This window comes from Numida meleagris, chromosome 2, assembly GCF_002078875.1.
Source record: "Numida meleagris isolate 19003 breed g44 Domestic line chromosome 2, NumMel1.0, whole genome shotgun sequence".
Taxonomy (NCBI): domain Eukaryota; kingdom Metazoa; phylum Chordata; class Aves; order Galliformes; family Numididae; genus Numida; species Numida meleagris.
In genome coordinates, this window is record NC_034410.1 from 101,061,143 (window position 1) to 101,081,254 (window position 20,112).

General features: G+C 40.9%; 1 protein-coding gene across 2 annotated transcripts in view; it reads right to left on the reverse strand.

Moving 5' to 3' along the window:
- The window catches only part of ESCO1 (establishment of sister chromatid cohesion N-acetyltransferase 1), a 29,592-nt gene extending 13,981 nt beyond the window's left edge, over positions 1-15,611 (reverse strand). For both annotated transcript variants that reach the window (XR_002434803.1, XM_021385640.1), the window contains exons 1-7: positions 15,498-15,611; positions 12,867-12,970; positions 12,477-12,675; positions 10,536-11,910; positions 9,767-9,878; positions 8,495-8,564; positions 6,602-6,716 (exon numbers count right to left, since the gene is read on the reverse strand). Coding sequence is in view for 1 of the 2 variants with exons in the window: in XM_021385640.1 (XP_021241315.1) it covers positions 6,602-6,716; positions 8,495-8,564; positions 9,767-9,878; positions 10,536-11,910; positions 12,477-12,673 (1,869 nt within the window). In the remaining variant the exon portion in view is untranslated. The remainder of the gene's footprint in view (positions 1-6,601; positions 6,717-8,494; positions 8,565-9,766; positions 9,879-10,535; positions 11,911-12,476; positions 12,676-12,866; positions 12,971-15,497) is intronic.

The following is a 20,112-nucleotide window of genomic DNA, read 5'->3' on the forward strand; positions in this document are numbered from 1 at the left end:
GAAGGAAAAAGAGAGATGTATCCCGAGGTTAGATTCGCAAAATCAGGACAAGATGAAGTTTCTAAAGGTGTAAAAATTGAATCCAACACATTTTATTTTACGTACAGACTTCCCTTAAGGAAGCTACATAGTACAAAGGAAGGTCCCCATCTGGTCACTAAAATATGCTCAAGGGGTTATCCATGAGAGAAAAGGCAGTTCAGCAGGAAGGCTGCATGGTGATTATCTTAAAATGATCCAATTGAGCCATACTTAATAATTTCTATCTTGAGGATGAAGAACATACCCTCCACACCTAGGGTACAGTAAGTGAAGAGGGTGTCTACTTTGGTGCTTGGAGTACACTTGGAAAAAAAAAGTAGATTAGAAAACCTGTTATGTAACTCTTAAAATATTAGTACTGCAATCAAACAATTTCTGCTCAACTTACTGAGAAATTAAAGGTATTTAAGCCAAAAGACCCATTTGTTCACCAGCCAAAAATCTCAAGCCAAAACCAAACAAAAAATAAAATAGCTACGCAGGATGCCATCAACAACCAGAGGCTAGAAAATCCTCAAAGCTGCCAAGCTCCTTAACTTGTCCCATCTCACAATGTATATACACATGCTGTGTTGGCAGTATTGCCATATTTTACAGTTTGTCTTTCCTAGACGTTGCCGGTATCTTTTTGACACGTACTTAGTTGCATCAATGTCTGGGACGCACACACAGGTTAATGCTATAAACCTGCTGTGTGAACATCAGCAAAACACATTATAGTATCTACAGCAATCTTTTGAACTCTGTAGCCTTGACAAATACTGGCTCTATTTTTTTTTTTTTTTAAGCAAATACTTAGCAGTGTCCTGAGGGTAATAATGGTGATAGCCTTTTTTTCTAACTGAACGAGTGTTTCAGACACACACTGCAGGACATAACGCTTCAAGGGAGGAAAAGAAAAAAGCCTTTTAAATCCATAAAATACAAAACTAGGACATGGAAAATAATGTCAGGAGTTACGAAGAATGCATTTTGCACTTTAAAAAAACATTCGGAGAATCTGGCTATTTTTAACCTTACACCATTGCAAAAGCAAAAGGGGAAAGGGCAAGCATCAAGAGATAAAAAGCGTTCCCAACAATAACACTGCATTCAAGGTCACCAGTACTCCCTAACAGGAAGACAAACAAATGAACAAACCAACACTATGCACCGCACTTGAGAGTAAATAAAACCCTTAAAAACTGGGATGTGGGGAATTAAAAAAAAAATACAAAAAACACATGCTTTTGAAATCTAATTACAGTATTTATTTATCTTGCTTTAACTTCAAATTGATGGGCTTCAATCTTGTCAGCCAACATCAGATTCAAGACACTGAACAATAAATATACTGATGACTACTGTAGGGAACCTGCTCTAGCAGGGAGGTAGGACTCGATCTCTTGAGGTCCCTTCCAACCTCTGCAATTCTGATTCTGTGACTTGAGCTAGAAAAACGCGTCAGATTTGGCTCTCAGAGCTCAAAGAGAGGCTTTATCAGAGCGGCATTTAAGAAAATGGGTTGCAGGAAGAAAAATGAGTTATTCTATATAAATCTCAATTTTCTAAACAGTAACGATAAAGAGCAGGAATACTTTTACTTCCAAATGAGATTCTGCAAGTGTAGATGGCAGTTCAGCATTCCCGATTAATCAGGCAATCCTCATTAATAATAGTAAAGGGTATGTGAAATCCACTGGTTTTCTAGGCTAATTGTAATTGAACATTGCAACAATGTTGTGTCATTCTCCAGAAGAATTTCATAATTCTGCGTTTATACAGAAAGAAAGGTCTTACCAATATCTTCTTTGAGAAGATGCATGTCTGCTGATCCTCCATATGTGGAATAGGGAGCCCTGCAAGCAAAAAAGGCATTTGGTGCCTCTGTAGGAGTTGAAAAAGGGCCTTTTTTATTCTTCCCTCTCTCTTCAGGCACAGACTAGGTCACCTCTTTCTTTCTTACCTAGTGTGCATTAGAGCAAGATTACTTTTTCCTCTCGTCTTCTCATAGAGCAAAGAATAAAACCCAGCCGTATATCAGGCAGGCTGGAAAGGAAATACAGTGGAGAAGAGCAGGAGGGAACAACACAAAGATTTTTGGGCTCCCCACAGCAAACGAAAACAAAAGATGCAGTCAAGACAGAAGTTGATGGGTGGATCCCCTCAGAGGGGAGGATCAGAAGACACGACCCAACTCAGAAACAAGTTTCACTTGGAAATGAACTGTGGCGTATGGTATTTACAACAATAGCAACAAGAAAATAAATCATCAGTGATACTCATCTTTCTGAAAAGAAATTTTATCCAACTTAGAACTTTCGGAACTGTGATGTATCAGCTTTTTTTAATACATTTGAGGGAATGCAGAATGAAACGTCCTCACTGGTCATCAGCTAGAGCAACATGAAAAAATACAAAGCTAAAACCCAAATCTGCACAATCCATTCTCAACCCATGTGAAAACACAACTCAAGTACATCACAGAGTGCCCCGATGCTAGCAGCCTCTGCGCTTGAATTCCTATATCAGGTTGCAGCTAGCCTTAGGGAACGCTCTTCAAAATTCTCAGGACAAAGGATGCTGAACACACGCCATCAGGATATGCTATAGAAGGCTGGGCTTTGCTGGTGGAGCAGAAATGGGAAGGGATGACAATGAGAGAGGAAGACCATTACGGCCCCACGAGGGGCAGAGCTGTCCCAAGGGGTGAGATTTACATGAGAAGTAAGGGAGAGCCATTGCTCTCATCTCCACTCAACTCCCTTCCCAGTCATTCATACAGTAACCACTGCCCCGTTCTTACTGGGACTGTAGGAAAGAGACAGGACCTAACTAATGAGAACAACACAATATTTGATCCAAAATCATTCTCCACTTCTTCAGAGAAATTGCCAACCGGACTGTTCCAGTTCAAGGAAGAAATCTGCAATTTTAAATGCTTGTTATAGATCACTTCTACACTTGTTCCATTATTTCCATCAAGGATTGTGGTTTCAACTTAAATGAAAATTTCCTATTTGACTGAAATAGACGTTATGTCCAAGTTTAAACAAAATATATGGAAAAATTCAAGTATGACATCCAAATGTATCAACTGAATTAAGCTACACACCACTTCCATATACAACACCAGAACCAAAGCATCTTTCATCAAGCAATCTTGATCCACATATTTACTGATACTCATAAAATCACCTACACTTCTCCAGGCTTGCTCCCAGGCATTGGCTCAGATCTTTAGAAAGGTAGAAGAATCTCTGTAATGCTATATTTTTGCCACTTCAGTTATGTGTTTTCACTCTTCAATCATTGTCCATGTTCTTCCCTAAAACCAGTGAGCACCACTTTCAACAGACTAGCTTTATTTGCAGAGGAACACGTGTCCTTAGTGGCAGAAAATGGAAGAAAACGTGTCAGGTACAGGGATACTACTCAGTACGTTCTTTTGTAGCATTATCATTTCATATTCTTATGGTCAAAATTTTGTTCTAGATGTAGCAGGAAATCAGAATTTTACAAGAAGCAAACAGCTGACTTTCCTCATCTTGAATGTAAAGCAAGCTCTCGTGCAAGTTGACAACACACGCTTTGCACATTTGCATTTCCTTTAACTTCTGAAACTGATGATTTCATACTCAAATAAAAGAGAAAAGAAAGAGCGCATCACTCTGTAGAAGTTCCAGTTTGGAACTTCACTTTACTTGTACAGTACAGTTCAGAGATACTCAGAACAGACTACTTCTCTAAACACTGAGTCGGGGATGTGGAACATAACATATTTTGGAGCTCAGTCTGACCTTCCTCCAGAAAAACAGGTGTACCTAGCTCAGAACCTGCATCTCTGCACATCACATTGAGTAGTGCTGTTTCCTGTCACTACTTGTTTAACGAAGTGCTGCCGCATTAGATTACCTGTTTGTTCCAGTTTAAGTGCCACACTCGGAAGATCCCTGCTTTTTAAGATGCATGAGACAAAGCACATCTGAGGAACACAGAAAAGACTGATCCTGTCTTAGCTCTGCCTCTACACAATGATGATAATGTAATGTATGTAAGTTGCTCAGATAACTAGATGATGTACACCAAGAAAGAGAATGTTGCAACTACAGCTAGTAAGTATTTCTTCTACAAATGGAAGTCGTATTATTTTATTTCTTGAAATTAAAGTCTTAAAGCTTTTAAGAATTCTGTATTTTAAAACAATTAGAAAAAAATTATGCATTCATTTGGGAGAAGAAGGAAGGTAATATACATCCTTAAGAACTGAACATGAAAAATAAAGCATACCGTGGAAAACAAAGACTAGCTTTATCATAACACCTCCCTAAGCATTTAGAATACACAGACGATATTCTTAACATCTCAAGCTCAGAGCCTCAAGATACAGATGAGATAATTAAAAGGACAGATGTCAAACAAATGCAGAAGTCTGGGGAAGTTCCACAACAAAAACAGCGAAACAAAGATCACGGAGGGAAGCCCAACATTGTTCCCTTACTTATTAATAAGGTTTTTTACTGTTATTATTTTAAAAAAGGTTCTATACATAAAGAGGGACTGGAGAGACAGATATCCAGGAGATCAGATCTCACAGTGGAGACTCCAACACCACACCTCTCACGCATTTATTTATTTTAAAGTATAACAGAGTGTGAGTTAAATGTTCCCTGCTCTGAGTAAAAACAGGACTTCCCATATTTGCTCAAATTAAAGAAGAATGAGACTGCTTCACTATTCTTAGAGGATCATTACAGAAGTACATAAGCACCTTTGAAACTATCTCCAAAAACAAAACACCACAAAACCACCACCGCAAGAACAACAAAAACCAATTCATAGAACCAGTTCCCCCCAAATCTCTTAGAGCTGTTCAGCCATTCAGAATGAACATTTAAGAAACTCACCGTGGATTTGCAAAACAGAACTATCACTTTCAAAAAGTACCATACTTCATTAGATGTCTTTAATTCCTTTCTTTTGAGTATTTGTATGAACAAAGTCAGTACTTCAGAGGCCCATTTAGCGATTCTTTCATCCCCAGTTGCTAGCACAAACTATTTCTGACATAATTTTGTCTTGTCTCCACAGTAACTAATGTCAATTTTACAGGGTGGCCTGACAAATATTTGAGGTCCTCAGTATGTTTTGATAATGCTAACAGAATACTGGAGTATTACCAGGAGAGCACTGGGGAAGGTAGAGCAAAGTACAGGTGTTGTCAAAATGCTCTTTCAAGAGAATAAAAAAAGTCTACTCCAGACACAGTGAAACCAATGTGAATTGGGTATGCATGAAGTGTTAAAACATATTAGACATAATGAAGCTACTGCTTGCAAGTAAGCAGCATGTTCTGTTATTAGATGTGCATTTTCCAAAAATACTTACAGAAAACAAGAACTTGGTCTCTCTCATTTTTCCTAGTGTTCTTCAGAGGTGACCATTCTTTATCATCTAAACTTCTGCTGGGTTAAATAACTTACAACTTGTACTTGAATAGCTGGTGAAAAAAATTACTCCCCTCAGTAGCTAAGCATCAAGTTATTTCTCCTTGTCAAAGGTCCTAAGCAACTGATCGGTCACACTCTATTTACTGCATCACTGAAAAATATGTAAAATACACTGCAGCGACGAGGAATACTCGTACAGTCCTTTCAATATAGTTATTTAATCACTCACTTTAACTGTGTTGGTAAAATGACTTTTAAAGAGGCAACAGTCAAACTACTTAAGTAAATGTTAGCTATTGTTCATACATACACACCATTTTATACCATTTATCATTCTGTGACCAGGCATTCAAGCATCTAGATGGGTATCATTTAGGCAAATCAAAGATATACTTATCAAATCACTTCGTGGAAGCTCTGCTTTAGAAATATTAAAGTATTCAGAGTTCAGCTGGCTCTATTTTGGTTAATATTTTCCTATGTATAATCCATGCCTTACATGAAAAATACTGCAATTGAGCCAGACCATCAAGTCTATACGAGAGGGGTAAAGAAGCATCCCACAGAGTCCTTCTTCCTAACTGGCTTCCCCTCCCTCAGTAGCTTCCCGTAATTCAATTTCCTAAGGTTTCCTTGATGTACTATGGTGAAAATCAGTGTGTTCACAGAAAAATAAAAAAATACATCTTTTCCAAGACAAAAAGTTTGTCTCAGAACTTCGTATACTTGAATGATGCAGAAGTAAATCCATTCACATCAATTTTGCACACATCTACTACATGCAAATCCCCCTATGCATCTGAGATATTAAGAAACAGATTTTGCACATAAGCAAATGTACATTCGTTATCCCTAAAGCAAATGAAATTTTACTGGGTAGTCAGTCTTTTCAAAGCAGCAGAGTTTTTCTAACAAGAATCAGTTTTAAATGTAAGCCAGTCTGCTACCACTTCTTCTAATAATACCAAACAACTATTTAGCAAGAGTTCAATTTTCATGAATCAGTTACAATGGCAATAGTAGCACGTACAAGTGAGAATGTTTAGACTTGCTCTTAAAAAGACAGCATTGCTAATTCAAAAGCAATTTGTTTGAGAAACTATAAACCTGACTAAAAGGGCATTACTTACTATGATCAGCTGCTTATCACCATCTTTTCCTGCTTCTTTTAGCTTTTGAATATGTTCCTCAGATGGTAGCAAGTTACTGCACTTTGATGTTAATGCAGGATTTGTCAGTGGAACCCTAGAAATACAAACGTACTTCATGTTAAAAAGGGACTGCTCATACCTGTCATTCCAGATACACTCATCACAATGGTTTTAAGTAACTAAACTTTAAAAGGATGCAAATGTAAGTTTCAAACCTCCAAACATAGCCCTATATATTTTAGCTTGCAAATCAGATGGAAAAACAGGGAAATAAGAGGACTAACTAAAAATACAGTTTGTGACTAAACTGATTACAAGATTTGTTTTAGTCATGAAAAAAGGTGGAATTCACTATCAGGTAGGATAGCTTATTCACATCTATTAACAGAAGCATTAACTGAGCAATTTACAGAGCATGAAGGATGGTGCCTAACGCTATTCATTCCCCACGCAAGGTTTAGATTTCCAGTTTCAGGTATCACATGTCGGGCTGCTGAAGCAAACCCTGTAAATATTGCCACAAATTCCAGAGTGCTATATAAAACAGGTATCATAAATCTCTCAAACTCAATTCAGGCTTATTGCTGTCAGTGAGAGGTGATGGGATGAAGAGAGAGAAGAGGTGGAGGGGAGGGGGGGGGGGAAGAAGAGGACTTAAGGAATAAATAAATTTAAATTGCTGCAATATTCTCAGTCAGTTTAAGTCTGTCCTTGTCACACCCAAAAATCTGCATTAACTAGCTATTTTAAGGGTTGCCTTTTCTCTCTATGACCTTTTCTTACAAAGCATCCAAAAAGAGAACTACACTGTAGCTAATAAACATTTCTCTTGTATTATAGCAGGAGTACCATAGGCAGAATGATGGTTTAAGCCTAAGACAAATCAGGGTAACATGAAAATCAGGCTAAGAAAGCTCTCAAGACATATATATCCACATAATAGTAAGGCAGTATGGATATTCTGGCTAAAAATTTAATAAACTTGAGTAAATGCCAGAAAGCTATTTAGCAGTTAAGAATGAACATCTTCCTTTAACTAGACTTACATCTACATTAACGCTCATTTCCTGTGAAATTCCACAGTAGTAGGGTTTAGCATATACAAAAGCCCTGGTTAGTCAGAACTGCTGGCCTCAGAAGGAGTACTGAAAATGAATCATTTTTTGTCTTTGTTATGAATATAGAAAGAAGGAGCAATTTACTAACCACTGCGCCAACTATATTGCTGTTTGAGACTTTAGGGATGAAGAAATTACTTTCTTTAGTATGTCATAAAACTACAGTAAGAAGCTACAAGTCTACATGATCTCAACATTACTTATAAAGCGTCAGTTTGAACTCAGTAATAAGAACATTCATTTTCTATATGGTAACAGATCTTTTAAGAGCACTGAACTTTATTTTTACAGCAAGAAGAAAATCTTCTCTTATTTTCATAAGAAAATCTCAAATTAAGTCCTCTCTTCCTTACCTGAAAAAAACATATATATAAAGACCATCCTAATTTAAGGATAGAAAATCCTCCCAAAACTGGATGAAATAATCCAGTAAGCAAAAATCACGTAGTAACCCCTCCTTATATACTTTCTGGTAGTCTCTTCCTCAAATCAGATGATTATGAGAAACGTTTTCCTGACTTTGCTAAACCCTACTTTAAAATAGTAGTTACTTATAAGTACTTCCTTGATTTTCTTAACAGAACAAAAACAACCCATAATAACTAGATAAAACGGAAGTCTATTTTTATTTTTAAAAAATAAGAAACCAGTCATTTTAAATTGGAAGTTGAGGCTAGGAGAACAGTCTTATAATAAAAACCGTTGTAACTCTAGGAAAGGTTACTGTTGTTTCATAACGTATGAAATACTATACCTGTTCTCAGTTTCACAAGTTTGATTTGTAGATGAAGTGTGCGTCAACTGCTTGGGAGCCAAACCTACAACTAATCAAAGATTGTCATTTCATTAGAAAGTTCTAAGTTACAAAGGAAACTTGAACTACACGGTGTTTTTTTTTTTTTTAAACACTAATTAAAACTAATTTAAATTCAAGGCAATGCTGCAATTTGCTCATAACCAATAAGGAGATACAAGTTTTGAGGCAGCATTCAAGTGTTTCACCACATACACTTAAAAACTGTGCAATTTTCTTTAACATTTGCCGGGCAGTTCCGCGTAGCAGTTTGCCATCCTCTAAGCATGGGCAGTAGTGAAACTACACCAGAGTTTATAGTATTAGAATCATAAATGCCATCACCTGAAGTGTGCTCTGTAACACTGAAGAAGCAATTCAGAACAGATAAACGAAAAAAAAAACCAGCATATTTAGCTCTACAAAAATACCCTAAAATAGCAGTAAAATTGTAACTGTTTAGCAGAGCAAAATTGTGAAACGGTGCTCTCAAGATCAGATGCAGATTATTAAACAAAACAAAACACCATCCAATAAAGAACGCAAAGCAAAAGGATGAAAAACATCAAGGGGAATGTTAATGGAAAGATATGCTAGTGATCCACTGATAGTGTTTCTTCAGCTAAAATATTCACATTGCATTCATTCATCACAAGGTCTAACAAACAGAATTCACAGGCTGAAAAAAAAACAAAAAAGCATAATAAAACGGGAGAGCAAATTAATAATTTGGTCAGGATTAAGTACAGCAAATTAGAAGAAAGAAATGCAGATACCTATGCAAGGGAAGTGGTAACCAGTAGAGGCTACTTAACAAAAAAAAAAGATGCAAGAGAAGAATCCAATCGAAAAACTGAAGGTTTATTAATTTATTACATGGAAAAGGTTGGTTTTTGTGCTTGTTTATTCATAAGTTGTCACTTCTCTTATGCTGAAATTGAGCACATTAAAGCATTAAAATATTCATGCATAAAACACAAAGAAGTGCCAGAAGTAAAGCTGGGAAGAAAAACAGATACTACTTCTCACTTCAGAACCCTCAGATAAAACCACATTTGCTGCTACTAACGCGGCTATCCGTGTTGGGTGCAAAGACACATTAAAACCTTCAGTGAACAGTTCCAGTTCTGGAAGTTTGGCTTTAGCTTACTCTGTGAAACATCCCTCTGGAAGGAAGACTTTTACTTCCAGCACAGCTGATCAGAAAAAGAAAGCTTATTAGTAAGCAGTTACCTTGCGGATCACTTTCTATGGGTTCTTTTTTTAATTGTTTTGATGGTTTAGGAGCTGTAAGATGCTTTACTGGAGAGCTTTCTGGACTTGATTCCAAATGTAATTCAAAGTTCTGAATAAAACAACAGAAGATTAGATTTAAATTAAAAAAAAAAAACAACAGCTATTTAATGCCTCTAATACATTATCAAAACCACTCAGTTAGCTCAGTATTAACACCTTGAATACGGCACCAGTTTTTCTATTTCAACTCTATTTTAAACAGACAAAATGCAATAGCTTAGGTAGTCCATACTGAAGTTTGTAGTGTTAATTTAGCAAAAAAATGTTTGGTTTTGCTATATGTAAAGTTTGTAAAATACTTTCTGTAGAATTCCATTGCCCTTAAAACCTTAAACTGTAATGGTGGCTGAATCAGGTAGAGAACACACCCCCTGCTCCATTTCTTTTAATACATCTTTTCTAAACAGCTTAAGTCATCAAGTAGCATCCAGATAAATCTGCACAACCTCTGGCTGCAGCAGGAAATTTTAACCATCAACACTGAGTTGGCTAAGGAACTTGAGAGAACGAACAGATCAATCTTCCAGTTTACCGTCATTTCATCTATGATAACACATCAGTAACAGGACCTTTAACACGTCTGAAAACGTAAGTTACAGTAAAATAAAGTCATTGTTAAAATAAACCTTCTGAGCAGGGCACTCTCAGAAAACAAAACAGATTCAGAACACCCTCCCCACCATACACCGTAACTAAAATGACTTACCTCCTCAGGCCGTGGCTCAGAGAAATGTTTTGTCAAATTATGCAACAAACCATTTTCCACACCTCTTTTCGTGGGCTGTTTCATTTCTAACGCCGCTTCTTCACTTCCAGCTCTTTCAGATGAAGGGTCTGACTTATCCTGCACACAAGCTGTGCTTTCATTCTCAGACAGTCTTGTCACCGGCAGCTGGCCTTCCACCTTAGAAAGCTGTGCTTCTGTAGCTATTTGACTTGCCTCTGGAACTTCAGGGAAATTTTTTAACAAAGAAAGCTTGGGGGCGTTTGCAGAATTTAAGTTAGTTTGCTTCATGTTATTAGCTTTCAGTAATTTAATTTTGGTCCATTTAGAGTTTTTGTTTGAGGAGTTACTTCTCCCATTCAAAGTACACTTGACAGGCATTCCTTTTTTGCTAGGGAAAAAACGTTTGCATTGAGTACTTTGACCAGGTTCTTTCTGAGTAAGCATTTCACTTTGTTGCAGCTGTACTTCGGCATGCTTTTCTTCTTCTGCTTTACTACGCTCAGCAGTAGGGGAATCTTTTTTCACCTCTACCGTATCCGACTCAATTTCACCCGCAATTTCTTCACAAAGTTCAAGGATGCTCACCCTTTTGGATTTCACATCGCTCTCCGATTGATCAGCTACTTTTGTTTCGCTTACAGATGGCTGTGAAACCTTGTTCGGTTTTATACTGCTTTTTATGTTCTGGTGCACTTGTTGCTTTTCCTTAGTTACTGTCTTAGAACTTGGCTTCGGAGAATCTGCTTTCACTTTCTTTGTGCTGCTAAGAACTGGAGATACAGGCTCTTTTTGGTCTGTCTTAACTCCCTCAGGGCTCTCATCAGGACATAACGATGACTCTTGAACGTCGTGCTGAAGGCTTTTCGAATCATCATTTTTCTTGTCTGTCTTACACTTTTTCTCTTTCGGAGAGCTGGTCACTCCTACGCTTGTTTCTTTATCTTCTTTTGCATTGTTTGACTTTATTTTGGTGTTTTTCTGTTCTGCTTTCTCTCCAGCAGGTTTAAGTATTTTTGCTGCAAGGTTGTGAGCAGGTCTTTTTGCCTGGCTACTCTGTTTCACATCCAAAGCTTTTTCTTCTTTAACTTCCCTACTGCGAAGGGACCTTGTGGGTTCTTCTGCATGTGTTAGCTGCTGCAGTCGCTGTGATCTCCTCGCACCAGGCTCACTTGGAGCAGTTAAACATTTTGACTTAGTAATTTCTTGCTCAGATTTTTTCTGGCACACCTCTTTACTTTTTGTAGACTTAGGCTGCTGTTGGACCTTTTTGTCAGGTACCGTTTTACTATTTGAATTGAATCCTGATGACCTTGTAGTCATGCGCGTTCCTAGTTCAGATTCATTTGTGTTGACACTGAAATATTCAAATAATTATTTTTCAGCATCCAGAAAAATCAAATTTGTCATAACAAATTTCATATTCCTACTAACCTCTCCATCTGGTTTGTTGGGTTTTTTCCTCCTTCTTTTTAAATACCAAATTATATATCTGTAATGCTTTTAGAATCAGTTTCTCTAGAATCTGTCCAAAGAGGCATCACTTCCACCTGGTTACTCTCAAGTGCAGTGCTCAATGCTTTTTATGTATTGCAAGTCTGAACCATGAACTCCATATGAATGCCTTCTAACATTTCTAGCAGATTTTAATGGTTGATATTTGTAGCTTTTAAATGAAGCGTCGGTTTTATTCCCCCCTCAGAACCCTTTCTGGAGGAGCCCTTCTGGATTTCAAGACACTAAAATGGTTCCAGAGAAAGATCACGTAGGAGATATCAAAATGATTTAAAGCTGATTGTCCCACTAGTATTATTTAACTGTTTTAATGATCTTTAACTCCAATTCACTCTCTTTATCTTGTTTCTGCACTAATTCAGTCTAGGAAGAAAATGTAGAGTAATTACTTATTGTTTTGTCACTGACCTGTTTGATTTGACAGAGGTTTTGAGTACAGTTTTCTCCTGCACTGCACACTGATTAGAGTTTGATTTATTTGAGACATGTTTTGCATCTGACACCTCTTTCTCCTTCTTTGCTGACGATGGTCTGCTGTTCTTGTCCAGCTTGGGGCGTTTAGCAGAGGGCTCTACTAACGCAGACTTCCTTTTCTGAGCTGCCATTTCTGTAAAACACAACAACTGATTCAGCTTTTGGAGTCTTTGTAAGCTGTTACAACACAATCAAAGATTTGCCCCTTTTACAAAATCAAGTAACTGATATTCACTTTTCCTTTAAGAGGCAGGCCATGCTAACTATGTTCAGAGAACAAATCATCAAAGCAATCTCAAAGCATATCTCATTTATTTTACTTACAGGTTTTCACAAGAGGCAACTGATGTTTAGGCCAAAGTAACTTATCACGGTGTGCCAAGAGCATTCCTTATGTATATGCTTACAAACAAGACGTTTCATGACACCTATGAAAAACATAAAACATTCACACCATCTAGTCAGCACTTTATTAGTTTCTTCTCAGACTCTGAATGCAATATTCCCACCCTTTTCCAACCCTTCAAACAATGCTTAAAATTTCTTTGATACTCAATTTAAAAACAGACAAAAATTTCAGTTTTTATTTACACATCCAGAAATGTAGGGGACTTGCTGCTGTCTTACTTTTTGAACTGAGGCAGATACAGTATATACACGTGAAGTTTCTTGGCCTTTTGCATTTTTCCTGAAAACAGTAAGGTGCTGTTTTTTTCATAGCCCCCAGAGAAGTAAGCCTCCTCTCAACCCTGCGTATCCCAGCAACAGCAAATCAATTCATTACGTTCTAAGTTTTGAGTCTGCTACTACAGAACTTTAAGGACATCAGCACCTGCCTTCAACTTTTCCACCTAAAACCAATTATGTTATGGTTCAGAGACAGAAAGCCTAGGAAGTAGCATTTTGGAGACATTTGCCCTGGGCATTAGAGAAGATGATGTCTTCTGAAACAATGTTAAAGATGCGGCAGTTAATAAGCACTAGAATCTAAAAACTAACAGATTTTCAGAGAAGGAATCTCAGGCTTTTCCATCTGACCATAGCTTCTGCAGCTTTTAAGTTCTCTTACCCAAAGGTACCATTTTAAGAAATAATTGTTCAGTAAAGGTATAATCATCTGTCTAAAAAATTACGTCTGCTGGAAGACACAATGCTCAGAACTTCCCTATCACCTTTTTAGGTCAAGATTTATCCATCAATTTTTGCCGAGGGCAGTCTGACAAATTTCTAAAAGAGAATTCTAATAGTTTTCAAGTTAACTTAGCTGATGTAAAATTTGACAGATTTTAAGTTCAAATAGGAACTTCACAATTACCAGCTGTACAACACTGGTCAGATACTTCATTTCAGCACAACTACAGTCAGCCTTCCAGCACTGACAAACACGTGCCTTTCTCTAGCAGTTTGGAAGATACTTACATTAAACAACTTTTAATAGCCATTCATTATCCAAACAGAAAAGTAAAGAGCTGTGTGTTCTTTCCAGTATTTCACACATATCACTGTCCTTAACACCATTTTCATTTACCCACTCTCTCATGAGGACATCTCTAAACATGTAAGATGAACAATGCTCAAATTCAAATGGACACCAATGCTGTTTTCTGACTTTCTCGTTTAAAGAAGCCACGTGACCAGCAACTTATATTTGAAGGGGCATTAAGGAACATGTACAGCGAAAAAAATCTCTAATAGCACTTCTCATATTGCAGTATTCTCATATTGATTCTTATCCAGGTTGGATGGGGCCGTAGGCAGCCTGATCTAGTGCTTGGCAACCGTGTCCACAGCAGGGGCTGGAGCTTGATGGTACCTTCCAACCTATGCCATTCTGTGATTCTATTTCCATGTCTCTCCCTAAGAGGCAGAAAACAGAGCCTTGCTAATAGTGAATGCGCTCTGTGACAGAAAAAACAACAGTTTTCCACTCCCCAAAGACTACCAGTCAACAGATGCAGCGTGGCCAGTTTACAGCTGCACTCAGGATGAAAACACCAGGCACAAAAGCCAAACGAGGCTGTGGGCTTACATTCTCTTAGTTCAGAGAGTGCCACTGACTCCCAGCGTTTGAGATCACGGTGACACACACACAGTGCAGACAGCCAGACCTTCCTGGTGCTTTCCAGCCACTCTGGGCCACATGACAGGGCACACTCAAGGAAGACTTTCAAGACCAAAACAGAAACTGCGATCCTTCCCTCGCTGGTACTGCTTTTCAGGGCACTGACAGATCATCCTCCTCCCACAAAGAGCTCCGGCTTCTTCGCAGCCAATTCCTCCCTCTTAACGCTGTTGGCAGCTGGGCAAGGACCTGCCAGCCCGTCACCTCCTGCCCTGAAGAAGTCTCTCTGGTACAGCGCCAGGTCGGGGGGAGAAGGGAAGACGCAGAAGAAACGCGAGAACAAACTATGCAGCAACCAAAGCTTTCGGTGCACGAAGTGGAGAAGAGCCCACACTGCCCGAGCCCCTGAGGCAGGAGCGAGCCCCCGGGAAACGACGGGCTGAGGGGGAGGGGGGACGACACCTGCCTGACAGGGCTGGGCTGGCACCCGGACCTCGGAACTCCAGAAAAAGGCCGAGGGAAGGCCTCGGTGCGGGCCCGCTGCCGCCCCACGGCCACAGCGCTGCCGGAGCGGGACTCGCCGCACCCCACAGCCGGACGGGCCCTCCCCAGCGCGGGGCGGGCGTCTCCGCGGGGCGAAGGGGGGCTGAGGGAAACGGCCGCGCATCGCCGGGTCCGCCGGCAGCCGGCACCGCCCGCTCGCCCCCGCCGCGATCGCGGAGCTCGGCGGCCGGCGACAGGCCCGGGCCGGGGCGGCAGGCCCGAGGCGGGGAGAAGACACGGCTCGACGAAGCGCTGCTAGCCGCGCGGAGCCGACGGGAGCAGCCGACGAGCAGCAGCCGCTGCCCGCGGGTGAGAGCGACCCCGGTCCAACCGCCCGCCCGCCCGCTTACCTCGCGCCAGGGCAGAGGACGTGCGGCGGCGCTGAGCCGCCCTCCGCGCCGGGCTGCCAGCTGCGGGCTCGGGGCGGGGGGAGGAGGGGCGGGCCGGAGCGGGGGGGAGGGGGGCGGAGCGCGGCGCGGCTCACATCCGGGTACTGCCGCGGGGAGGAGGTGCGCGTGCGCAGTAGGGCGCCTCCCTGAGAGAAGTCAGGCTTCGGCCTCGAGTGGTGGTGGTGTTTGCTGCGCGGCTGGGAGCGGTGTTGAGGCGGGTGCTTCTTTCACGCTGTCCTCTGGGATGAAGCGCCTGCCCCAGCGAGGGGGAAAACTGGGCTTATTCGTTGACTGGTGGTGGAATGACTGCATGCATAGAATCATTAAAGGTTGGAAAAGACAGCTAAGATCATCTAGTTCAGCCATTAGCCCACCTCCACCATGCCCACTAACCATGTCCCTCAGTGCCACATCCACATGGTTCTTGAACGCCTCTAGGGATGGTGACTCCACCACCTCCTTGGGCAGCCTGTGCCAGTGCCCAGTCTCTCTTTCTGAGAAGTTTCTCCTAATATTCAACCTGAACCTCCCCTGGTGCAACAGGATACCACCACTTCTTGTCCCATCGCTGTTACCTGACCACATTTGGCAGCAAGATGCTGGCAGCTGGACAAGTTCTGTGCTGCGCTTCACAGATCATTTTATAGCATAACCATACATCTGTGATTTTTTTTTCCCCCACTCCCTGAGGTGTTTCAGTCTTATTACTCTGGATGACGGTTTTGTACTCCATCCAACTTCACCTTGTGGATTCATTCTTTTAGGACATTTCAAGCTCTGAGCTAATGTCCACGTTAGCAAGTAGTAGGAGAAGTTCTGAGTGAAATCAGGAGGGCTGAGGATCACAGATGCACCAGCCCAGAACGGCTTCAGCTCACCCCTGTGGATGCAGCCACCACGTGGGCTGGAGTGTGTGAAGTATGTTCTGGGGATATGTCTGCTGGTTTGATGACACTCAAAAGGAATCTGGTTGGCATGCTCCAAGAGGGAGCCTGACAAGTAGGAACAATGGAGAAGGCTGCTTCAAAAGTGCACTCCTCATCCTCATTCAGCCTGGAGAAGCAAAGGCTTAGGGGAGACCTGATAGCAGCCTTTTAAGACTTAAGGGGAGCTTATTAGCAGGAAGGAAATCAACTTTTATGCAGATAGATAATGATAGGGCAAGAAGGGAAGGGTTTAAACTAAAAGAGTGGAAATTTAGGTAAGATGTCAGGGGGAAATTTTTCACTCCAAAGGTGGTGAGGTGCTGGCACAGCTGCCCAGAGAAGCTGTGGTGCCCCATCCCTGGAGGCGCTCAAGGCCAGGTTGGATGGGGCCCTGGGCAGCTGAGCTGGTGGGGGGCAGCCCTGCCCCTGGCAGGGGGTGGGGCTGGGTGGGCTTTAGGGTCCCTTCCAATCCAAACCGTTCCATGGTTCTATGATTCTAATTGGAGCACTAATACTGAGGTACCTGCAAACATAGTGTTCTCCTTCATAGCTTCCAGGCCAGGGCTAACCTGAAATAAGTCTTATCTGAAATGCGTGTAGTGTGCATGTTGGGATCAACATTGGTACATTCTCCTTGGTAACACAGCCACCTCTCGGTTGATTTGACTATACATTCACATGCTAGCGTGAATACATCACTCCATCAGAATGACTGGAAACCAGTGTGGTGAACCTCAGCATTAGCCAACCGATAGATGACCTTGAAAGTTGTTTGAATTTTTTTTTTTCTGCATGGTAATATGTGACAGGTGTTCTTCCATAGATTCCTAGTTTCCCGTGCAGACTGCTGACTAACAGAGACCATTCAAGTAGTACTTGCGACCTACACAGCATAAACTTTCTGTAAATATTCCTTTGTTAATATTTGAACTATTTTAAAGAGGATATTTTCATTATCATACTAAAATTCTAAGGCCTTTTAAAATAATCTCTCAAACATTTTCTTGTTTCTATAGCTATTAGATGCATTGGATTAACTGTTGGGAAGCATACTCAAGTTGCTGAATAACTTTTTTTATGTATAGATCAAATTTTGTAGAGGTATTTTGCTCTACCTATAATTTTTTTCCTCTTTGTTTACTGAAACAAGGAACTACCTTCCTTGATAAGTCTTCTTTCTTGACAAAGCTCTCTGAAGCACAGTTTCTCCTAGGCAAATTTTAAGCAGCTGCAGTTTTTGAAAAAGCTGATAGCAGGAAATGTTATTCATAACTTCCTGTAACAGCTCCTTTTCAATGCATGATAATCTGCTGTGATTTTGCAATGAATGCAGCAACATGTGGTCTCTTGTAGGTTACTGCAGGAGAGCAGAATTCTTTCCAGATGAAAGATACTTTAATCACTGGGTTGCCTGTAAACTTCCTGGAGGGAGATAAAAGCATTTTTTTAATGTTACGGCTAGCTTTGTAAACCTAACATGATGTTTTTACAACTTTTTTTCTTAGGACCATGAAGCAAGTAAAGCTAGGTTTTTCTTGCATCCTTCCATGGAATAGTAGTTTGCTGAACAGCAAATTTTTGTAAAGAAGCAAGCATTCTTGTAAAGCATTACATTCCAAAACTTGAAAAAACTCAGGTCATGGAATAGAAGAATACGAGTGAACTTCCAGCTTTCCACAGAAGGTGGCAGCATTGGAAGCACTAATTTCAGGATGAGCGTGAGGGCAAATGTCTCCTTTACTAAAAGAACACGAACTTCTCAGAAATGTGTTCTCCTCAGAGGATGTGGTGACTGTGAACAGGAATGCTTTTAGGGGCAGACTTACTCTGAGTCTAGGGGACTTGAGGAGGAAGGAGGAACTGCATTCACACAAGTGCAGCATGTTGATAGAATAGGTGTAAAGCCAAAAGAATTTTGTGTTAATTTAGCTTTATTTGCTAATTTTAAATGTAATACTGTTGGAGTGCCTGTTGACTGTAGCTAACTGAAAAAGGAATTGCTTTTTTTTTTTTTTTTTTTTTTCAGGAGCTGTAACACCTGACAAATGAATCATCCCAGTAATTGTGAAGAGGGCCCTGCTGGGCTACAGCTTCAGTGGCTCTGTGTAACAGCTGACTGTCACCAGGAAGGGGAAGTCTCTCCCTCTGCTTTCTCCAATTCCTTTCCCCACTCTCAGTGGTGTGCTCCAACCCCTTACCTCATCCTACCTTCCCTCTAGCACCTTGCCATGCTAGGCAAGGAAATTTAAGTCACTGAGCTAGCAGAAAATGAATCCAGTGGAAAAACTGGACCATATTCTCCCATGGCAGGAAAGGCTGAGGGCCGTATGCCTGGAACCAGGGATGATAAGAAAATGTAAGGGACAAGGAAGAGCAAGCCTTTTGCTTTTGGCAGGAATGAGGTGTTAACTTTGTGAGGCTGCTTGTGAAACTGCAGCCTTAGGATAGGCTGCGTACTTGCAGTTTGAGTTCTTCATCCTGAGATCTATCATGGCAGTCCTGTTAGCACAGAGACCTTGCAGCCCCTTTGACGTGTTAACACATACCAAACCTGCCCTGCTTATTATCAGGTATCTCATCTGAGCAAGGAAGTGGTGACTGACAGATGCAGAGGTAGTTGCTGCTTAAACCTCTCAGCTGTGATTAACCCTGCGTGCGCTGCCAGTGCATCTGAAGAATGCCTCAGACAGGTCAGCCAAAGCCACATGTGAAGCTGGTGGTTTTCTAATCACTATATGTATATCTCCTTTAATGGACTGGAAGGGCAGCTGAGACAGCACAGGGACCTTATTCCCACCCTTTCTGCAGATTCATAAAGTCCCCGTACCCTTATCCAAGAGGAGGGAAGAGGCTGGATTTTTGCATATCTAGTAGGAAAAAAAAAAAAGGGACAGGTAAATTGGATCCCGCAGAGAAGGAGGTTTTTGCCCATGAAGAACTGCTGGCCATTGTGGCTGCTTGTGTGTTTTGCAGGTTTTTGCTTTTCTTCAGTTGGAATGGAAACAAATAATAATATGACTATATATACATATATATGGCTGGGATATTCTACAGCAGTTATCTGCAGTTATTTTCCTGTCTGGCAAGAAACACTGCTAACCTGTCTTGGGAAAGGGATCTAGCATGTATGTTGGAGGTATGCAGAAAAACCCTGTGGAGATTCTCCTGGGCTTTTTAATACCTTCCTTCATTCTTCTTCATTGCCTTGTGCATCACAAGGGCTCTTCTTGCCTAGCTGGTATCCTGGGATGAGAAAGACAGCACATAATTTAGACTGAAGGGTGCCTGTAGGTGGCTGCAAATCAATGACTCCTGGACTGAATGTTTCCTCATTTTTCATGGGATGATGACAAAGCTGCTCGGGGAATCCGTGGCGTGCTTGCTCCTTAGCACCACATGCCGGGCTCAAACTCCTCTTCCTGGCGGATCTGAATCATTCACATGAGCCAGGTGGCAACAGGGGTTGTAGGTAGAGAGGACAGGATGGGGATAGAAAGGACTTTTGTTGTAGTTTATAACATATAGGTATGTCTGGTTTGCAGTGATTTGGGGCCAGAGCAGTGACTGTAAATGCATGTAAGTTGTGCACAAGAGGTCCAAACAATTACAGAAAAAGGGAAGGGGCCCAAAGTCTGAAACATATGGGAACT